At 38.7% G+C, this 21,558-nt stretch overlaps 1 protein-coding gene across 2 annotated transcripts; it reads right to left on the bottom strand.

The window, feature by feature from the left end:
• Positions 1 to 2,992: 2,992 nt before the first annotated feature.
• On the bottom strand, positions 2,993 to 21,535 carry LOC311091145 (TRPM8 channel-associated factor homolog). Of its 2 annotated transcripts, none has more exons than XM_084126932.1 (11): positions 21,296 to 21,535; positions 8,575 to 9,310; positions 7,506 to 8,497; positions 7,320 to 7,414; positions 6,961 to 7,174; positions 6,449 to 6,688; positions 5,991 to 6,328; positions 3,777 to 5,824; positions 3,473 to 3,688; positions 3,212 to 3,393; positions 2,993 to 3,126 (listed from the first exon to the last, which is right to left on the bottom strand). In XM_084126932.1, exons 2-8 carry the CDS (start codon positions 9,189 to 9,191, stop codon positions 5,582 to 5,584), a joined length of 2,739 nt encoding a protein of 912 aa, XP_083983058.1. In that variant the 5' UTR covers positions 9,192 to 9,310; positions 21,296 to 21,535; the 3' UTR covers positions 2,993 to 3,126; positions 3,212 to 3,393; positions 3,473 to 3,688; positions 3,777 to 5,581. The 2 variants fall into 2 exon arrangements, with proteins under 2 accessions (XP_083983058.1, XP_083983059.1); XM_084126933.1 differs by lacking the exon at positions 21,296 to 21,535 and adding an exon at positions 16,464 to 19,389.
• Positions 21,536 to 21,558: the final 23 nt, after the last annotated feature.

Here is a 21,558-nt window from a genome sequence, read left to right as displayed (position 1 = left end):
ACAGTGAACAGACGTAATTCTACTTAAATCTCATAAGCTTCATTCAAATCGTTTAATATTTGGAACGATAAATATTGATTCATAACTTGATTACAAACCACTCAAAAGGACATATATTGAAGCAGCAGTGGATTCAAGAATCCACCACTTCAATATGGGCTCAAAAGAGTGCATAGAAAACAGGAAATAAGGTTTCCTGTTAAACAGGAAGCAGGTTAAATGAGTGTGTGTGTTAAGTAAAAACTCAACTAGAGACTTGAAAACAATTATAAAATTAACTTTCTACATCTATTATTATTGTTTTATTTTTACCTTGTCATTATTGTCAAGTATTAAAGTGGGGAAATGATGCGAATGCTCAAAGTTCATAATTAAGTTGAACTGCTTTAAAATACAAGCTCAACACGTAATATGTGTACTCTAGATTGCACATTAAATCAACCCAATTGCCACTACACTTTCAAAAATGACAAAATACCATATTGAAAACAAACAAAAACAATACATTAGGGACTATTATTAGCTCAAGTCATGCCCCTGCTTATGGACTGATGATGCAAATATAATGATGTTTTTAAATGTATTGGCCTCAAGGATTATGTCAACTTCTCAGAAAGCAAAGTAGTATTCTATAAAACCTAGAGAACTGTACATCCGCCAACAACTATATACGTCCTCTGGATCCCTCACATTCAAACCACCTTCTCTTGCTGTCTGGCCGGCACCACAGAACAGCCAGACACAAGAAAAGTTTCTTCCCCCAGGCAATCTGCCTCATGAACAGTAAATGCTCTTCCCACTGTGCAATGACAACAATATGCAATATCACTTATATTTATTTGACAATACCCTACTTCTTATTCTAAATATATATATATATATATATATATATATATATATATATGTGTGTGTGTGTGTGTGTGCGTGTGTGTGTGTACCTTATTCACATATATCTGCATTTTTTGATTTACTATCTCTGTACTGTTGTTGTCTCTGTGTACTGTAACCAAAAAAAATAAAAATTCCTTGTGTGTGCAAACATGTTTGGCAATAAAGCTTTCTGATAATCTCAATAGATACTGCTTCATTGTAATATGGTGTTACAAGGTACGCAATAAAATATTGCATAATTTTTTTAAATAAATTAAAATATTGCACCAACCCTCCAAAAAATTGTCTAGATTTTGAATGGACTCTTTTCACATTTCCAGGGTTCTCAGAACCGTGAGTCATCACAGTTTGGTAAACCTAGTTCAAAATTAATCAAAAGTGCCCCTGTCAACATTATCAACAATAATAATGTGGTCAATAAAACAAAATCCATTTGAATTATAATTAATATGACAACATGTACAAAACAGTAACAAATCGCTCAAAAGTAGGAAAAACCCTTATCTTTACATATCTGCCATCAGACAGTCTGAGATGTCATTAGGCTTTAATTCACATAGAAACATTAATCCACGCAGACATCAGTTGTGGTAAACAGAAGCTCAAGCATGTTTGCTTGACGTGCAAGAACCAGTGAGGTTCATTCTCGTGTTATACAGCACATTTGAACTTCCACAGGAACCAATGAGGTTTGTTTGAATCGAAGAATAATACATTAAGTTGAAAAGTCTGCATGTGTTGGTGGATGATAGTCTACCTTTAATGAATGATCCAGGTTGTATAATGTTATAGTCCAGTTTTGTAACGGGAGAAAATGTGAAATGGGGAAAAAAGTGAGTGAAAAGAGAGAGAAAATGATATCTGAAAACTTCGAAGATCTTGGAGCTGTTTACAGTGTTGCAGTCTATCAGCCGGGAGCCACCATATTGGATCACGCACAGAGTCTGTTTTCAAAAGGAGGGGCTTCATAGAGACAGGAACTAAACTGAGTGTTACTGACAGTCTGGGAAGAGAGGTGCTGCAAAAATGTCAAATAATGTGGAAAAATTAAGTGTTTTTTGAGCATTCAAGCATGACGACCTAATCTAGTAGAGCCCACAAGTTCACTTTAAAAAGTAGCATAATAGGTTGCCATTTAAAATTCAAAGAATGAATTAACTAAAAATGTGCTTTAAATCATCATGATGAAAGTTTAATACCTGCCTTTTATTGTACAGAAATGTTTTTGTTCATTTGTATTTAAAGGTGCTCACATTTCAGAGGAAGATAAATCGATTGAAAATCAACTATAAATGGGAATTCTAAATGAGATAGCAATGCATGTATGCAAAAATATTCAGAAAGTTAGAAAGTCTGTTTGATAGAGATGATTATTTTAAGAAATGTTCTAAAGTTGCTGGATGTACATAGTTATGTTCAATTTACACATAAGGATTGATTTGATTGTGTGCATCAGATTGTTAATTCCAGATAATGCTTTAACCAAGGCATTTTCTGCATCTCACTGCCCATGTGGTTACAGCAACAACAAAACATATGACCATAGTTACCACACACAAAGAAATGACAAGAACTGTCAAATTCATGCCTGGGTTTGATTTTCCTTGGGGTTTTGGATCAGGGAAGATCTTTGAAGCTTGAGCAATGTTGGAGGTTTCAGATTTCGTTTTTTCTTCGTCCTCAGACTGAACTGCAAAGAACATTGTGGTGCCATTTTGGATTGTGAAACTGAAATTGAATGAATGCTGTTCAACTGATCCAGCCTCATGCGGTGAGACGGCAGTTGTGTTGAATACATGACCATTGCTTTCTTAAAGCATTTGAAGGTCATAGCTCCACCTGATCTCATAGGATTTCGCTTAAAGGAAAAGAAACATGCCACGAAGACAATAAAATTTACATTATTTCATGATCTAAATTTGAAACTACTATTTTATGTTGTCAGTGAAGATGTTAAAGAAATGAAAAACCTTGTATTTTAAATTCTGGTATAGTAATTGTGTGCTTTACCTGTCCCTTGGTCGAGGTCCTCACCAGGAGCCGTCCAGCTGAGAAGCACAGAGTTGTCCTGGATCTCAGCACTCAGATCTGTGATTTTGTTAGGTGGGAAGTTTGGTGGGGTTGAGCCTGTAAGCGTCACCTCAAAACTCTCTCCAGTGGCTGTTCTGGTAAAACTTCCGACCTCAAGTGATTCCTCAGAAACTGGAGGCTTTGGAGGGTTCAGCTCCACCACACCTGAAATTAGAGGAACAACGTGAAAAAAATTAGTTGAGGAAAATTGAGAAAAGTTTCCTTTAGGAGTCTCAATCTCACGGTTTACCATTTACCACATATCCAGGTACGTATGGGGCACCACCCCTTTTTTGGAAAGTCACTTGACTGCTGGTTCATGTGGGCTTTGACTATGATAGAGGGAACATCAGCACGCGCCGCTTGACTCGTTACTGTTATAGTCAGAGACTGAAGTGTTGGACTTTGGATGCTGTACTTCCAGTCCCCAGTCTACCAAACACACAATAGTATTATTAGATGAATAATTCATGAAAAAGTTTTAGGAAAGTTAATGAAATCTTTGTAATACCTGTGCAGTTCCTGGAATTTTTAAATTGACTGTTTTTGTTGATTCATCATGACGCATCTGTGCTTGATTGTAGATTGAGCCACTTGGTGACTGTATGGAAATGTGAGGTAAACTTTTTTCATAGATTATTGTAAAGCTGGTTTTGGTACCAATGGTCTGATCCACTGATATTGTCCCATTGAACCAGTCTGATGTTTTTATTCCCACACTGTCTATCTAAAGCGGTGATATAAATTAAATATTAGCATATTTATAATAATCTTAAAGTCATTTTCCATGGGCAATGAGTGATCACTTGTCAAACCTGAACTGGGTCTTTTGTTTGATCTCCTGTTGGTATTGTAAGTGAAGAAAATCCATTCACTAGCTGATTAGAGAGAATGTCATCACTGGCTGTGATAAATTTCCCCCCTTATTACAACATAGAACATAAGAAATATGCACTGGATAAACAAGCATTCATAATATGACTAATATGATTTAGGCCTACTATATTATGTGATAAATCAATTTGTTACAAGTTACTAATTCTCAGAAAAGTAACATTAGTTCCATTTTGTTCAGTCACTTCGAGTTACGTCAGTGACTGATGAATGGAGGTTTCGCTTAGAAGCCTATCACCTTTGAGTTCTTAAAAAACGAGTCAATGGCAAAACAATGCCATGGGTCTGTGGAATTTGCATAGCACAACTCCGCCCCACTGCGTGGGTATAAAAGGTGCAGCGCGGCAATCTCGCATTATGTTTTTGCTTCGGAGCCGAGTGTTTCTTCACTTCCCACTGCAAGCTGTCTACGAGTTCTGAGATACAAGATGATCTTCAACGGTGTTGGTATGACGGCGTGTTCCAGCAAGATCTCATTCCTGCTGTTGGTCTGTGCTGTGATCTGCCAACAGTGTGTGTTTTCTCCCTGGGCGCTTCAGCACTGCTGTTGAGTTTTATCCTCTCTAAAAGAGCTGCACGCGGTGCATCTTTTTAAAAATGTCTCATCCGTGTATTTCTGGGTGCGGCAGACAGATTAATTCTGCTGATGGGCATGAACGCTGCTTAGCGTGTTTGGGCTTAAATCACACTCAGACAGCATTCGTGGATGCGTCATGTTCTCATTGCAGGAACATGACCATCTCAATGTTGCGCTCGAGATTCAATGACCTCTGTAGAGGTAGAGTCCCCTCTGCCACACCCCAATCTATTCCCTCCACGAGAGGGGATACTTTGGCTGGTGGCCAGGGTGATTTGAGGCTGGCGGTGTGGAACAACCTGACGGCCTCTTCCGCAATCTCTGCCCTCGATGAGGCCGCGGCCAAAGGGTGCGCTGGGGTCCCCCCGGTGGAACGTTCTGTGGCAATGCAACTGTGTCCCCAGAGCGCCTCCACCTGGCGTGGAGACCCTAAGCACCCCTCCAAAGCCTGTAGGTTTTCGGCTACTCTGGTGGCAAAGAACTATAGAGCTGCGGGGCAGGTTGCCTCCTCACTGCATGCTATGGCCATCCTCCAGGTCTACCAGGCCAGGGTGCACTGTCCTCAACACAGAGCTGAATGATGTTGTGGAACGCAGCCTAGATGAGATGGTCAACTTACTTCAGCCATTCTCTGATGCACCAGTGAATGAGCTGTTCAGCGGCCAATGCAGAGCTTAGATTAACACTTTCAAATAAACTTTAGCAATAAGGCTTAATTCTGTATTTTCAAATCACATCAACATTACGCACCATTCAGTATCTTTGAAAATAATATGTATGATTAATTTGCTTGCATAAGAAAGGAAAGTACACCAATTCAAAATGCCATGCCATACTGACAGTATTTTAATTATTGTACATACATGTAGTTTTTGGTATTTGTATATGTATATGTTGTGTTTTTAACATGCATGTTCAGGATATAAAACCTTAGCCCACTTGCCCAACAGCCATTCAGAATATTTAAATTATATGTACAAGTTTGTGCCTTGTATTGATATGAATCAATTGCTCATCTACACACTTCACTACACACAATTCATTCAAATGAGAGACATGAATACAATAATGTCCATGAAACTCCAGATAAGCATATATCATCTTGTATACTTAATCTAACCCCTCAATTATATTAAAACTGAGACGTTCTTATGCGTACTGGCTCATAGGATGGTCATTCCACTCAGGGAGATGAGAGATCTTCTCTTCTGTGCTGGGCTGGATGGGCCAACCCCACGCTTTGAAGAAGGGGGACAAATTCATGTTGACAACCTTGGAGAAGGTCTCAGCATACAGATTCATCTTGCCTGCATTGTCATTTGGCACTCCACTCATAGTATGGTAGGCAGTAAAAACTTTCTTAAAAGCATCCCAGCCAAATTTTTCCTGAAGCTTAAAAATAAATAAATAAATAAGATGATGGAAGATTACACACAAAAATGGGTATAAATATATGTTTTATATTTATATACTTATATTTTTTATAATAATTACATAAACAATTACATTTTTACATTTATTTATTCCGCATAAGACATTATACACAGTCTGTTCTTACCTGCATGTAAGTCTCGAGTGCCGTCCACATTCTCCAGCTTTTTAAATCCTTTCCGCCACTGTGATACATCTTGGCACGAGCCTGACGCTTTTCTAGAGTGATGGCTGGATGAGCATTAGCTCTATTAAATCGCAGAACTTCCTCATGTACGTACAAGGACCACAGGTTGCAGGTGCACTCAGTGGTGTGTGGAGGGAACTCCCAAACTCGACGCTGCTGGTTATGACCCAACTCATGAATGGCTCCCCAAAGACCAGTTTTATAGGCTTCCTTTACGTTTATTAGTGCTGGGGCAGAGTTGGTTTGCATCATGATGGGGTATCCAGCATGCATGAAACCTGAAGGGGTGAAAGGGGGGACGTGTTATCATCAGAATTGTGAGAATATAATGGGTAATAATGGCATGATTCTGTTGTAATAGTAATGTTTTTTTTCATCACAGCAATAGTACCACTGACCGTGAGAGATCTGAACATCTGCAACAAACCGCTCCTTGCGGGGCAACTTGGCAGGCCTTGCTGCCAGGTCAGTTATGCTTCTCATTATGGTATCCCAGAGTGTAGCCACCTCATCAGGGCAGTCCAGATTCCTTATAATTTTTGATTCTAATGTGATGATGATGTTCTCAAACTCAAGTTCTGCCCAGGGGGCAGGTGCCAAACGGATCCCGCTCACCCAGTCAGCTACACTAGTCTCTCCTGTGGGACAGAACAAGTTTTATCATGTACCTTTAAAGAAAATCTAAGTGATGTTGGTTGACTTCACTTCTTGTTCACGTTTTTTTTACAGTGTGTTCAGGGGACAGGCAGCTAGCGGATAGTGAGGAGATGATTGCTGTGTGTGACAAAAAATGTTTTGGCCTAAAAAATGTCTATTGTGTGTGTAAATGTGTGACATCGCTTGCACCTTTAAATGTTCTGAATAGAAACCTCACTGTGATGCTCACTGAATATTAATTCAGAATTCTTACCAGATTTGAAGTATGGAGCCTGTACTGAGACCTGCACGACAATTTCCACCCCATCCACTTTGCTATGGGGAGGTGCTATTAGGTAGATGAGCCCTCCCCACAAATTCCAGACCTGGACCATTTCTGTGTCCAAAGGGAATCGCTCATGGACCACAGGAGCCCGTTTCAGGATGTTTGCTTCACCAATGTTATCTGTCTGGCAACCAAGCTGCACCTACATAGAGTATCTCCTCATGTTAATAACATGCTCTCCAAGCCCTATGTGTAATATGGTTGTATCTAGAATGACAAGTATAACTATTACATACAGCACCATTCCTTGATTGGAAACATGTATACGAGTAGACTTTATTGATTACCTGCCAATTTTTCCCAACGGTCTCTGGAGGTACTGATATGTACGTCTTCATACCATGAGAAAGATATAAGCCTGTGCTTATCCATTCTTCACAACCTGAAACAAGTAATGTTATAGTGCTTAAAATAGTCAAACTAAACAAGGAATAACATTTTTCCTCCTTCATTTGGCAAGAAATCTTTCATACCCGCAGTGTTAGCACTGATCCGAACTCTTGCATTAGACACAGTGGGCAAGTTGGGTCTGTCCTTGATAATGTATGGAAATAGGGCATCAGGATTAGGTGACACTTTGTATAACTCAGATCCAATTTGGAGCAGCAGGTGGTCTTTAGCACATTCGACAGGACAATTACTGCACACCTGTGGAACACCTACCTCCTTCACTATGTCACTAAGAATTGCTACTACTGAGGTGTAGGCGGCACTGTCATGAGAACACAAACGAAGGTAACTGGCACAGTCACTGCCCAGCTGCTTCAAGCAGCCCTGTTCATGAGCAGTCAATTCTTTCCCCAGGTTTACATGTTCAGCAAACCGCTGCAGCATTCTACGAAAGTGGTACCCCTCTCTACAACTATGCTCTATATCTAGGGCCTTATATAACCCTCCACCCAAAGTATTGCTTAAGAGACACAATCCCATCTTGTTAAGAATATGATTTCCTGGGTATTCGGTCATCACATTGCAGCCACAGTGGGTCTGAGCCCAATACCAGGCATGACCCCCAATCAGAAGTCCTCCACCTTCAGCAACAAATTCTTGGATCTCTGCACATTGGGCATCACTGTAGGAAGTGCAGACGTAGACGCTTAGATCTTCTCTGAAGCCAGTCAACTGGCAATCTAAACCGGATTTTCTCAGTACCCCATGGGCTGCTTTGAGGCTGGGTAGGATCCCAATAACACCCTTCCGACCCTCATCAAGCCACTTGATAGCATTGATCATGAATGTGGACAGAGAGTCCCGGCCCAGGTAGCCTTCATGGGATACCAGAATTACTTGACCTTGTCCATAATAAGCACCAGCAATGAATGCTTTTCCAGCAGGAGTGACTGCAATGGGGAATGCTAATGGTCCATGCACCATCACTTCAGATGCTATAGCCCCTCCTTGGGTGTCAAACTCAGACACACCTTGTAGCAGGAACTCTAGATCATCTTTGAAGTCTTTGCCTATTCTGAAAAAAAGACAAAGACAAATAGTGAATGTTTTTTTAAAGAATGGGTAAAAAGCTAAAATTTGTGCTGAACTTACGATACAGAAAGCCAACTAGAAGGGATGTTTCTTGGAACAGGAAAGTTGCCAAATTCTCCTGGGAGTTTAGAAAAATAAATTCCTGCAACACTGCACACCTTGTTTCCTGGAAAGTTCTTTAAAGTGTTTTCTTGTGGATGGTCATAAGACCAACTCCATGCTTGGCCAGCAATGATCAAACCACCTCCAGCTTTGAGGAAAGCAACCAGATCCTTTGCACAGGTCTCGACACAGTAAGCATCTGTGATATATATAGCTAATTCATTACGGAAGTCTCCTAGCTCTGTCTTGATAGGGCAATAGTTCAAGTTTTCAGCTACTGAACGTAAACTCCTTTGAATTCCTACAATGCCGGCATCCCCAGTATATGGCATAAGCCACATTAAAGCATTCTTGATGAGGCCAGGAAAGCGTGTTAGGTATTCCTCATGTCCCAACACCACTATACGTCCCTGACCGTAAAGAGATGCAGCCATCAGCACCTGACCTCTTGGATTCATGGCAAGTGGAAAGGCATGTTCACCTATTAGTACAAGATCACTGGGCACTGCTTTTCCTTGGAAATCAAGCTCCTGCAGCCCATACATGAGACTGTAGTAGTCCTCTTCACGTGCCATGGTGAATTAGTTCTGTTTTAGTAAGTCAATTCAAAACACACACAGTTTTAAAGGGTCTGAACACTGGGTCTGTTCAACCAGAGTGCATGCAGAAAAATGACACCGATTGGTTTTCAGTCCTACACAAAGACAGAAAATGAGAGAGAGAGAGAAAAAAACAAGTTTCATATATTTAAAAACAAATAAAAATGTAATTTTGTAAATGTTTTTTTTTTTTAACGAATTACATTTATACAGTAGTATACACAAATCTGAAATAAACACACAATTGAAACTTTATTTCCCATCCAATCCCAATTGTGACTACAGATGTAAAAATTGCAACTTGATATTAAATTGCACACACTCACCTTTATCTGTAGATACAAGCAAGCTCAAATTACTTTCCTTCTTAGCTTTGTGTAGCCTAACTACTGTGGGAATGTTTTTGTGGCTATGAGTATGGCTCACCGATAAGGAGCATGTCCATAAATACACCTTTTTCATTTTGTTTGTTTATCTAGAAACCACCATCACCCACTCCCTACAGCATTTGTAGTTTGTATCCTGTGTGAGACGAGTAGCTTCATACAGAGCTCCCCAAATGACGTGTGTGATATAACAAGATATCATGGCCACAAATTAATAATTATTAATTAATATTTTGTCCAGATTTACAGTCAAGAGGAATCAACACTAGTTGTCAAAAGTCAAAGCCAGTCTGCAGATTTTGAGCATTTACATTTATGCATTTGGCAGACGCTTTTATGCAAATCGACTTACATTGCATTTCAAGGTACACATTTTACATTCTTATCAGTTCTCAGTTCTTGCTTTCCCTGGGAATCAAACCCATGACTTTGGCATTGCAAGCGCCAACACTCTACTGTTTGAGCTACAGGAAAGCCATAATTGACAATTTTCACAGAAAATCAATAAGCGTATTTTTAGCAGTATTTTTAGAAGTCCAAATTAAACAATTCCCCATCGTAAGTACACATTGATGGCCTAAGACACGAAACGAGCGGTTTGTGTGAGAAAATGAACAGTATTTATATCGTTTTTACCTCATGTACACATCCGAGATCACGTCCGGCGCTTTCCGACGCTTGCGCAGACTAAGCCAGAACGCGCGCACGTCACACACCAGGAAGCGGCCGCGCCCTTAGATCACTTGGACGTGGTTGTGTAGAGGTAAAAATATAAATACTGTTCGTTTTCTCACACAAACCGCTCGTTTCGTGTCTTAGGCCATCAATGTATACTTACGATGGGGAATTGTTTAATTTGGACTTCTCTGTGCATGCTCTTTGAGGTGGTGACCATAGACCTGCATTATATGACTGACAGACAAGAACGGTTTGACCTAAAAATATCAAAATTGAAACTACTGTGGAAAAAAAGACACCTACATCTTGGATGCCCTTGAGGTAAGCTAAAACATACCAAAATTTAATTTCAAAGTGAACTATCCCTTTAAGTTTTTAGAGAACTCAATAGTCTCAAAATACATTTTCATTTCAAGTTTAAATCTTAAAAAAAGAGGATTGCATTTAGAAAATTTACATTTGTGAATGTGAAATTTAGCTAACAGAAAAATAAGGTTTATAAAATAAATATCACTTTTCTTTTCGCATCCAAAAATTAAATTTCTATATGTAAATTCAAAGTTAGGATTCACATAACATTTGATAAAAATCACAAATGTCACACCAAAATGTCACTGTGAAAGAGCAGTTCCAAAATAAATGGAGAGTAGTTTCAGGTTCTTAAGTCTTTTGAGAGAGCACTTATCTGGGTAAAACCAAGCGTGCCACACAAGCCCTGAAAAGTGAAGCCAAAACGTCTCGATCACCCCCCGGTGACTGGTCCTAGTATAGGTCATAAGCCCCGCCTCCCTGTGTTATTCAACAGGACGTGAGACCAACTAAACAATTAAATTACATTTCAAATATCTTTTTTCCAAAGGTGGTTTCTGTCATTTACTGTAGTTATTATCACGCTGATGTAAGTCAAAGTCCTTTTAGGCAAGTCGTGCCACTCGGCCGCCATCTTGGCAACGCCTCCCGGCAGCTATTTCGGACTAACAAGACCAGGCTCCTATCTAAATGAATGGGCAGAGAGTCAGAACTGCACTTTCACTGGTCACCGGGACATAAAAACTGCATGTATAGAAACAGCAGTAAAATATGATAAAAATCGCTGAAAAAGTTTGATGACTTTGCCCCAAAATAAGGTTTAAAACGCCTTTTTCCCCACAGGTTGTACTTTTACTACGCATGCGCAAGGGTTCACGACACCAACTTCATTTATGTCTCTATCCAGAATGCCGGTGTTGTGCAATATTCAATGTCAATATTGTTCTCCATTATTTAAATATAAGCAGGTTTGCACTTTATCAGTAATAACAATGTATTGTATAGATCAGTTGTTTTAACTATTCATTAAAATGAATCGGTTCAAACTAAGGAGTCATTAGTTCGCGAATTGGAAGCGTCATACGGTTGTGTGATTATCCCAGCAGTTATGACATGGACATGCCACAAGGTTAGTGTCAACACAGAAAACATTACATCACTGGATAGGTTTTTTCGTTTATTTAGAGAGTAATTATATGTCAGCTGAATGTGCGGAACGCATTTCAGAGGAGATAAGGCAATGTATTTTAGCATAATTCACACCCAGCGGTAATTCAGGAAAAAAAATCTCTGAATGCTCCACATGAAACTTTGTTCTTCCGAACGTTTACCATGATGTCGTTTTATTTTGATTAATATGCGTGCGGGAGAGAGAGCAAGACAACGCTTAATTTGGAGACGGTGAAGTCTTGTTTACACTTTCGCCTGGCTCCGAAGAGAGAGAGAGAGAGAGAGAGAGTGCGCGCGCGCGCGACTGGGGCTCTCTCTCTCTGCTTGTTCTTTCAGTTAAATATGCGCCCTGTCACAAGCGCGGCAGTTCATCTACATTACTCACCGATCAAATAAGACATATTTTGTCTTTTACTTAGAATGTAAGGTAACATATTTGTGGTCGATATAAAATGCTTTAACTACATTGGTAGCTGTCGCAAAACCTCAACTGTGCGCATCCGTCAGTGGAACCAGACGATAGGCTTAAATGTTTCCTGGCTTGACTGTTAAAAGCAGATGATTGGCTTTCCAGAGGGAGGGGCGGGACATGTGCATACAACCGCCATCTTTGCCGTTATGGGTTTTCCTTATATAGTTGTATTGAGGATTGAGGAAGTGGCACGTCTCTTATATAAATTGTCTCTGTGTAAGTTCAAGTGTTTTTAAAGTAAGTTTGTTTTTATTTAGTTACGCGATGCTATAAAAACGGTGGTGTAACGTCATGATTGACAGCTGTGATTGACAGGTTCTCTGAGCGAAGTAGTCACTGAAGCACCAACCGACTTTTTTTCGGGATCTTTGGAGGACTGAGGAGATTGTATTTACTTTATTTTAACAAGCCTCTTGTCGTACTGCAATCAACAGACATCAAAATTGGAGCAGAACGGAGGAACGGAGCAGACATAGCAGGCCACTTAAAAAAGTGCAGGGAGAGTGCAGGGTGGGGCGTTGATATCGCGGCTTTACTTCCTGCTCACTACTGCGAAGGTCTGGTCCCGAGATCGCTACTGCGCAGATTCAAGTCCCAAGATGTCAGCGCCATATCGGGACACTGGTGGCTTCAGTTCTCACCAATGGAAGAGAGCGAAGGGGCGTCGTCCACCTTTTTTTACAGTCTATGGGTAAAACCTATGAATTAATTTAAAGGTAATTTCTCTCATTTTGTTAGTTATCAGGTATTTGTAAGGTAATGTCCAAACTTTTTTCCAGGGAATGTCACTAACAAAACCATTCCAATAAGAAATTACATATGATATAGAAACAGACTTCTCCTGAAACAAGACTCAAATTTTCTTATTGTTTTTTTATTTAGATGAAGAAGAAAGGCACTGTTTACCTACAAATGTCTTACACAGATCCACTGAGCGACAAAGAGATGAAAAAGAAAGCTTTAAAAAGCATGAGAACTCCTTGTGGCACTGCATCAGCCACGATTGCAAACTCTTTTGGAGTAAAAGGAATTCCATGCTTTACCAAGAACTCAGAATAATTACAAATTGAACCATTTTGATTGAAAAGTTGAGAAACAAAAATAATTCCATTTTTAACCCAATTATCAAACAAAAGAGATTTATGTTTATACAGTAGGTCCTTATTATTCCAAATTATATAAGAGTGAGGTGTAAAACTGTGTTTAAAGATGAGGGACCAAGCTAATAACATTTGCCCATGAAAAAGGGATAATTTGACAGGGATTTTCATTATTACAGGTTAATAAGAATTTTAAACCCCCTTTGGAAAAAAATAACATTATGTATCAGATTCCAGATAGATGCGGGCTTAAAGTTCTTTAATAAAGTTCTTTATCCAATTTATTTTAAAGGTGTTGTTTAAAGTGGTAAAATCAAGAAGGTTTAAACCCCCTTCTCAATGGTGTTCATTGTACAGATTTTCTGACAAAATGAGTTTTATTCTTCCAAACAAAGTTGAGGAGCATTGTATAATTTTTTTTAAGAATGGCAGTGTGGACACTCAAAGAAAGAGCAGCGTATGTTAACCTTGACAAGCCCTCAGCTTTGGCTAGTAAAATTCTTCCCTTTAATGACAGATCTTCGCTGGAGCCATAAAGTTTTTTCTGTGTACTCTCAATTAGTGGATTCAAATTTACAGGGCATCTTTCTAGTTCATTTTTTGTTATAATAATACCTAAATATGATACCTGATCTCTAATTTGAATATTACAAATTTGTGACAAATTACACTCTTTGATGGACATCAATTCACATTTCGAAAGGTTCAAGACTAAGCCTGAAGCTTTGGAGAATTGCTGGATATACTCTAGTGCTAACGGAACTTGGTTAGCATCATGCAAAAAAAGTGTGGTATCATCAGCCAACTGACTGATGAGTATCTGTTTGTCAGCAATAGAGATACCACGAAGACCACTATTAGAAACAAAAGATGCAAATATCTGGGAAACTAGTAAAAACAAATAAGGGGATATTGGACATCCTTGTCTAATACCACATGACAAATAAAACCTAGGAGAAGTACCGTGTTTTGATTTGATTGTATTACAATTGTAATAAAGAGTTCTTACCGCCTTCCAAAAGTATTCACCAAAACCAAACTTTTGCACCGATTTAAAAATAAAATGATGCTCAACTGAATCAAAAGCTTTATAAAACTCCAGGAAAATAATAAAACTGTTATGTTCCACCAAATTGCTATAATCAAATAAATCTAAAACTAATCTAATGTTATTCATTATGTGTCGGTCTCTCATAAATCCAGACTGAGTCTCATCTATAACGCTATCCAAACATTCTTTAAGTCTTTTAGCAAATATTATGGCAAAAATTTTATGATCGTTGTTAAGGAGTGTGATGGGTCGCCAAATGTCCAAATTGGTAAGATCTTTCTTTGGTTTAGGAATTAGTGTGATGATACCCTGCGTTAACGTAGGAGGTAAAGCTTCTTTATCAATACTCTCTTTAAAAACATTTGTTAAAAAAGGAGAAAGTTCATTGGCAAATAATTTGTACAGCTCAGCTGTAAGTCCATCACATCCTGGGGATTTATTGTTTTTCAAGCTCTTAATTGTGCTTAGTACTTCCTCATGAGTAACAATTCCATCACAACACATTCTATCACTTTCAGAGATAGCTTTAACATTAATAACTGAATCCAGAAACAAAGTCGATATCTGCACTGCACATTTTGAACTATAAAGATTTTTATAAAAACTGCCACTGAAAATGGCTATATCCTTTGGATCTTTTACAATTTTGCCATCAACACATACTTTCTCAATTGTTGAAAGGGTAAAATTTCGTTTTTCAAGCTTAAAGAAATATGCAGAATTGAGTTCTCCTTCTTCAAGCCATCTTTTCCTGGATCTTTTCCACCCCTAGCCTTCGATAAATATAAATCATCTAATTTAGTTTGCAAAGCTGCAAGTTCAGATTTATCCTCCAAAGACAGATGACTAAAGTTACGGGTTTGAGATAATTTCATGATCAGGCTGTCCTCAAGAACTCTTCTCTTTTTGGATAAGAATGCTCCAACTTTCCTTGAATAAACTCCAATCTGAAATTTTAGAAGCTCCCAATTGGTACAAAAATAATTTTGAATTGTGGTTGCTTTCCAATAGTTAGCAATTAATTCTTTCATTTTATCATTTACATCTGGTAATTCTAAGAGTGAACTGTTAAGTTTCCATAAAGAGGCTTTGCTATGGCCTGAAGCATAATCTGCTGTTAAAGGGGTATCAGTAAAGATAGTTTTATGGTCGGTCAAAGGGGTATATTGAATGCCTGAATGGACATACATTTTGATATGAGCCAATAATCAATTCGAGATTGCCTAGATCCATTTTTGTTGGCCCAGGGTATTTTTCTCTCCAAATGTCCACCAATTCAAACTTATTTATTTGTCCTAACAGTGCAGGGCTAAGACACGCAGTCCCCTTTGGCAGATATCTATCCAAATAATTATTAATAGATACATTAAAGTCTCCTCCTAGTGTGAAAAAAGCATTAGGGAATTTATTCGACCAATATGTGAGTTTCTCATCTAACTTGTCAAAGAAACATTTATTATCCTGAGAAGTATTGTTCCCATATATATTTCCCAGAATTATTGTTTGTTGGTTAAGTGAAATCACTAATAAATGAAAGTGGCCCAAACTATCTGATCCTAATATATCCCCCTCAAATGTTTTTCTCAAAATGCTTACTCCAGCAGAGTGTTCAGTGCCACGTGAACTCCAAATATCATTACCCCACTGAGATTTCCACCATATGAAATCATCTTTAGTAGAGTGACACTCCTGAAGGAAACAAAAATCTGACTTGTGTTTTTTAGCAAACAAAAAAAGAGCTTTCCTTGTTTTGACACTTTCCCTGAGCCCTCTGGCATTAAAAGATACTAATGACAATGACATAAACAATGAACAATATGATATTTTGTATTTCTAGGGCAAAAAGAAACCCCAATAGATTTGAATTTAAGCATCCATTCCCCTTAAAAAAATTAAAAATAAATAAATGAAACGTAACACGGATCCTAAGCAGATCGCACGCTAATCACTGAAAAAACGGTTGCATATGAATAAACGGTACTACTAAGTAGGCCTGTTGGCTATATCTTTAGCGGTCAGTCTTTTACCCTCAATGACAGCGAAGGGACCGTGAAAGCCAGCCCTCTTCCCTTCCCTCCTCACCTTCTCTACTGTCGGCCACAGGAGAGTCCTTGCATTCTTGTCTTTCTGCGAGAGCTCCTCGAAGACCTTAATCTTCTTCTTCCTGAGCAAGTCGGAGGTTTTAGCGTCTTTCCAAACTGTGTCCCGCTGAGAACGCGATGAGAACAGGACAATTATGCGACAGGAGGATTTATCCGCAGCAGAACGAGGCCCCAGTCAACGAGCGATGTCAATTCCGCGTTGCAGATCAGCAGCGATGCTTTGGGGAAACCTGGCTAAAGAGGTCGATGATCATCTGCTTCACGTTCTCTCCTGATTTCTCCGGAATACCAGCGACATGCAGATTCCACCTTCTCTCGTAAGCATCCAAATCGTTACATCTATCACGAAGTTCGACGTTCTCTTTCTCCAGTTTTCCGATTTTCCTTTGCATTTTGTCAGATTTTTCATTCAAACACTTCACCTGTTCACCGTGAAATTCGAGAGAGCTGATTATCTGTTTAATAGAGTTCGCGTTCTCAATCACCGTCTTTTCAACTCGTTGAATTCGGCGCAAAGTTTCTTCTTGCATGGCTTCCATTCTCTGCATGAATCTCATTAGCATAGTATCACTCACTACTGGACTATCAGAACTCGGTTTGCTTTTTTTGTCGGGATTGGGTTCAGGTGTATCGGATAAAGGCACGAAACCATCAGACTGTCCAGCAACTGTCTCCATATCAGTGCTTAGAGTTCTCCTTGCATAACTGTGCATAGCAAGATGAGTTTCTTCTTTTTCTTCCATGTTCTCAATTCAGTGCAGCAGTTGTAGCAAAAGCACGTGCTAGCACGTTGATAACTAACTATAGCTTGCAAAAAAAAAAAAAAAAAAAAAAAAAGTGCGTCTGCAGAGCTTAACAAAAAAAAAGTACAAAGAAAAAAAGGCTGTTAGTGGCTATTCAAAAATCTCTGAACATGACTAAAGTAAAAACGGGATTTGAGCAAAAGTTTTTAAGAGCTACAGCAAAACCGTCTTCTCACGACGCCATCTTGGCCTCCACCCTGGGGCATTTCCTATTAGCCTGGCTCCGCTCCAATCAGCGAACAGAGGGAGTGGCTGAGAACGATGACGTTGAGATCATGCGCTAGTTTGAGTTGACATACGTCACGACCAAAAGTTAGCGATTGGTTATGGCAGATCCAGAGTGACTCTGGTCAGATCCAATAGTTTTAAACTTCAACAGAGTACCCGCCTACAAGGAAGTTAACGCTTGTCAATGGAGAGAGGCCAGACTCTCTGTACAAATGAAATGTACGAGAGTCTGGTAGAACCAGGCTAATTTCCTATGTCTTTGCACACCAGAAACGTGTCTGATGCGGCGCTGCTGCTGCTAGGTGAAATATGATAAGCCTCATTGGTGATATTATTCAACATATGGGGAGAGAGTTGTGGAAGGCCTATACTTCATGTTAAACATAAATATATAGCAGCAAAGACAACGTCAGCAGTATTGACGGCAAAATAGGCTACAGAATAACAGGTGCAATATTTGAAAATCGATAATAGTTTTTTTAACCTAGAGACTTTCAAACATCAAAATGTAATTTAGTAATATGTATTTGTGTCAAAATGACATATAAACATATATTCATACCTATTCTATTTTGCCCGGAAACGCTTCCAACACGCTTGCGTGTCACGTGAAAAATAGGCGTCGGTTCTATTTCTAGCATGCACGCGTGAGGTACTATGTTAGTTCATAGTACATTAACTAAGGTATTAACAGAAAAAAATTAAAATGTATTACTAAATGTTGAAATTAACAAACTAACAGTGCATAATACTTATACAACATTTATTAACATTAGTTAATGCTAAAATTGTAATATTATTGTAAAGTGTTACCATTTCATATAAATCCAAAGAGTCATGCTTAAAGGAGCTGTATGTAAGAAATGTATTTCAGTTAATCATAAAATGGCCCTGATATGTCACTAGACATTAAGAAATCATGTTCATTTCAAATACTTATATCACTGACAACAGTAGTCCGGCCAGGATATTGTCATTTAAAAGTGATAGTTGCAGCCCTCAACTGATGTTGATGTTGTCATGTTGTGTTTTGGCCTGAAGCGCCACCCTCCACCTATCTACCAATCATGAAGTCAGTAGTGTTTCGGCATCCGGGTTGCCAGCTCTGCTCTAGTTACCACAGCTACGAAGCAGCCTACGTTCCTGCTTGATCCTGCAGCCTATCTGGCAACCTCGAGTCAGGGGGGAGGGGGAGGGGATACACCGCTCTACAGTAATTTGAAAGTGATTGCAGTACCAGTTTTGGCCACAATCTTACATACGGCTCCTTTAAAGATGGCCATTACAATTACATAAATGTAGACCTATATTACATGTATAGTCTCTCACTTTATTTGCTTATATTTTAGAACACTTGATGATTATCTAATCAAAATAACAATATGTATTGTAGTGATAAAAAAAGAACTGAATCGAATGCGTTTATGGCTGCATGAACATATCAATGTTGAGAAAGCAATCACGTCACTAGCTTTAAATATGCAACTTCGCCAGCTAATGAATGGATAAAACTGGCCAGCTGGATATAAACTAATGGAAATAGATGGTAACAATTGCGACATAAAACATTTGGGTCAGGTTTGCGTGTGTTTTTGTCACATTGCTTTAATCGCTTGAGGTAGCTAATGTTATTCCTCTCAGACTCGACGGCAAACATACTTCTGTTCTTTCTCTGCTAATGCAGCATCTAGTCAACAAATTAATTACTTTATAATGACTTGGCAATATGTACTTTAGTGTTCTGTATGCATACCGTTTCGCTGTCAGTGTTTTAAATGCTGAAGTGTCAGCGATCTCCGTGAAGCGTGATTTCTCCGTGCTGCGCGCAGCCTCACGTGTTAAAGGGTTAGTTCACCCAAAAATGAAAATTCTGTCAGTAATTACTCACCCTCATGTTGTTCCAACCGCGTAAGACCTTTGTTCATCTTCGGAACATAAATTAAGATATTTTTGATGAAATCTGAGTGCTGGATCACTTCTCCATAGGCTGCTAGGTGACCGAAACTTGCTGGCCCAGAAAAGTTATTAAAGAGATCGTTAATATAGTCCAAGTGACTACAGTGGCTTAATCTTAAGTATATCAAGCGACGAGAATACTTTTTGTGCGCAAAAACAAACAAAAATAACGACTTTATTCCACTATTCATTTCCTTCTCTCTGGGCCTCGTAGTGTTTTTGCGCTGCGCGTCTGTGTTACACGTCATCACGCATCACACACATGACCAGCATCGGCCAATAGTGAGCCTACGTGGTGACGTGTAACACAGACGCGCATCGCAAAAACACTACGTGAACCAACTAGAGGTCCAGAGAGAAGGAAATGAATAGTGGAATAAAGTCGTTATTTTTGTTTGTTTTTGCTCACAAAAAGTATTTTCGTCGCTTGATATACTTAAGATTGAGCCACTGTAGTCACTTGGACTATATTAACGATCTCTTTAATAACTTTTCTGGGCCAGCAAGTTTCGGTCACCTAGCAGCCTATGGAAAAGTGATCAGCTCTCAGATTTCATAAAAAATATCTTAATTTGTGTTCCGAAGATGAACGAAGGTCTTACGCGGCTGGAACAACATGAGGGTGAGTAATTACTGACAGAATTTTCATTTTTGGGTGAACTAACCCTTTAACGTTAACAACTCAGCCAGTGATAGTTGTTATACCGCCTCTAGAGGCCGCTCTCACTCTGTATAATGCCAGCAGTCTCTTCTCAGCGCGCTCGTACTGTGTAATGACAGCGCACTCTTCGCACAGTCATCCTCCCAAATTGCTCTTGTAAACACATTTCTTCTCAGCCGCTCCAGCAACGGACGCAACCCGGAAAAACTATCGGTGTGGATTTTTTGCTGATAACGATAGTTCCACCAATCAACTATCGGTACCAATATATTGGCAAAACCGATGAAATGGTCGACCTCTAATATCAACATATTATTTTCCATCTCTCAGTATGATTTAAAAAAAGTAAAACTACAACAAATTGCATTGTTGAAATTAAAAGTGTTTAAAAAAGCCAATAAATTATTATTATTATTATTTCTTTCTGTTTTTGGATTATTTTATTTTTTTTGAACTGTCATCCTCCCAAATTGCTCTTGTAAACACATTTCTGCACATTTCTTCGACAACAGTATTTTTGCTGCATTTTAATAAGTTAAATATACTTTGATAATAATAGATAAAACTTTATCTAACAGTTTTACAGAAGGAAATATAAATGTTGGCACATGGCAGTTCTGTATCACAATTGAATGGCTATAATGCATTTCCTCATTCTGAATTTATATAGATGTCATCAATTGTATTACTGCAGTTATTTATTTTATTTATTATTTTATTTATATTATTTTATAATAATTTTGTATTTATGCTTTAGAAACAATATTGAAGAATACATTAATAAAGATAAAAGGTTAGTTAATTCAAGTCTGCAGGAGTGTATAAATTCATAAAAGAAACATTTATTTTATATTAGTGGGAAATTTACATTTTTAATTTCTGTGGTACAGACATTTTCAAACACTTTCAACCCATTTTTTCCTTTTAAATTATTATTATTATTAGAGTTATTTTATGACATAAAATCAAATGAAATATCCCATAAAACCTTGGCTCTTTTTTCTCAGGCAACAAAACGACCTCGCAGCCCAGAGAAGGACGTCCCTCGCATGAAACGAGGGCGTGACGATGAGGATGATGAAGATGAACAGACCTCATCTGAGAAAAAGCTTAAGCAGTTACAAGCATTTGCTGATAGAGAGAGTGATAAAACCCTGGACTCACCAACTATCAAACCCAGCGCTCCGTCTTCCACTTGCTCTCAGAGTCACTGGCAACAAATCGGCAGCCTTATGCTGTTCACTGCAGCAGGGGTTCCAGAAAGCTCCAAAGTAAGACATGAACTTTCACATAGTGTTTATTCAGCACATAGTGTTTATTCAGCATGTAGTGTTTGTTCAGCATTTAGTGTTTATTCAGCACATAGCATAGTGTTTATTCAGCACACAGTGTTTATTCAGCACACAGTGTGAAAAACTAACTTGTTT

This window comes from Abramis brama (assembly GCF_963993115.1).
Source record: "Abramis brama genome assembly, chromosome: 10".
Classification (NCBI taxonomy): Eukaryota; Metazoa; Chordata; class Actinopteri; order Cypriniformes; family Leuciscidae; genus Abramis; species Abramis brama.
This window is presented reverse-complemented; position numbering and strand designations above follow the sequence as displayed.

Bases quoted from the DNA above. Each gene is read 5' to 3' on its own strand.
- LOC311091145 (XM_084126932.1), bottom strand. From the start codon at position 9,191: ATGGCACGTGAAGAGGACTACTACAGTCTCATGTATGGGCTGCAGGAG. The intron at 8,498-8,574 runs GTAAGTTCAGCA...TCTTTTTTTCAG, and splicing joins TCTAGTTGGCTTTCTGTATC to AATAGGCAAAGACTTCAAAG. The intron at 6,689-6,960 runs GTAAGAATTCTG...TCTGTCCCACAG, and splicing joins GGCTCCATACTTCAAATCTG to GAGAGACTAGTGTAGCTGAC.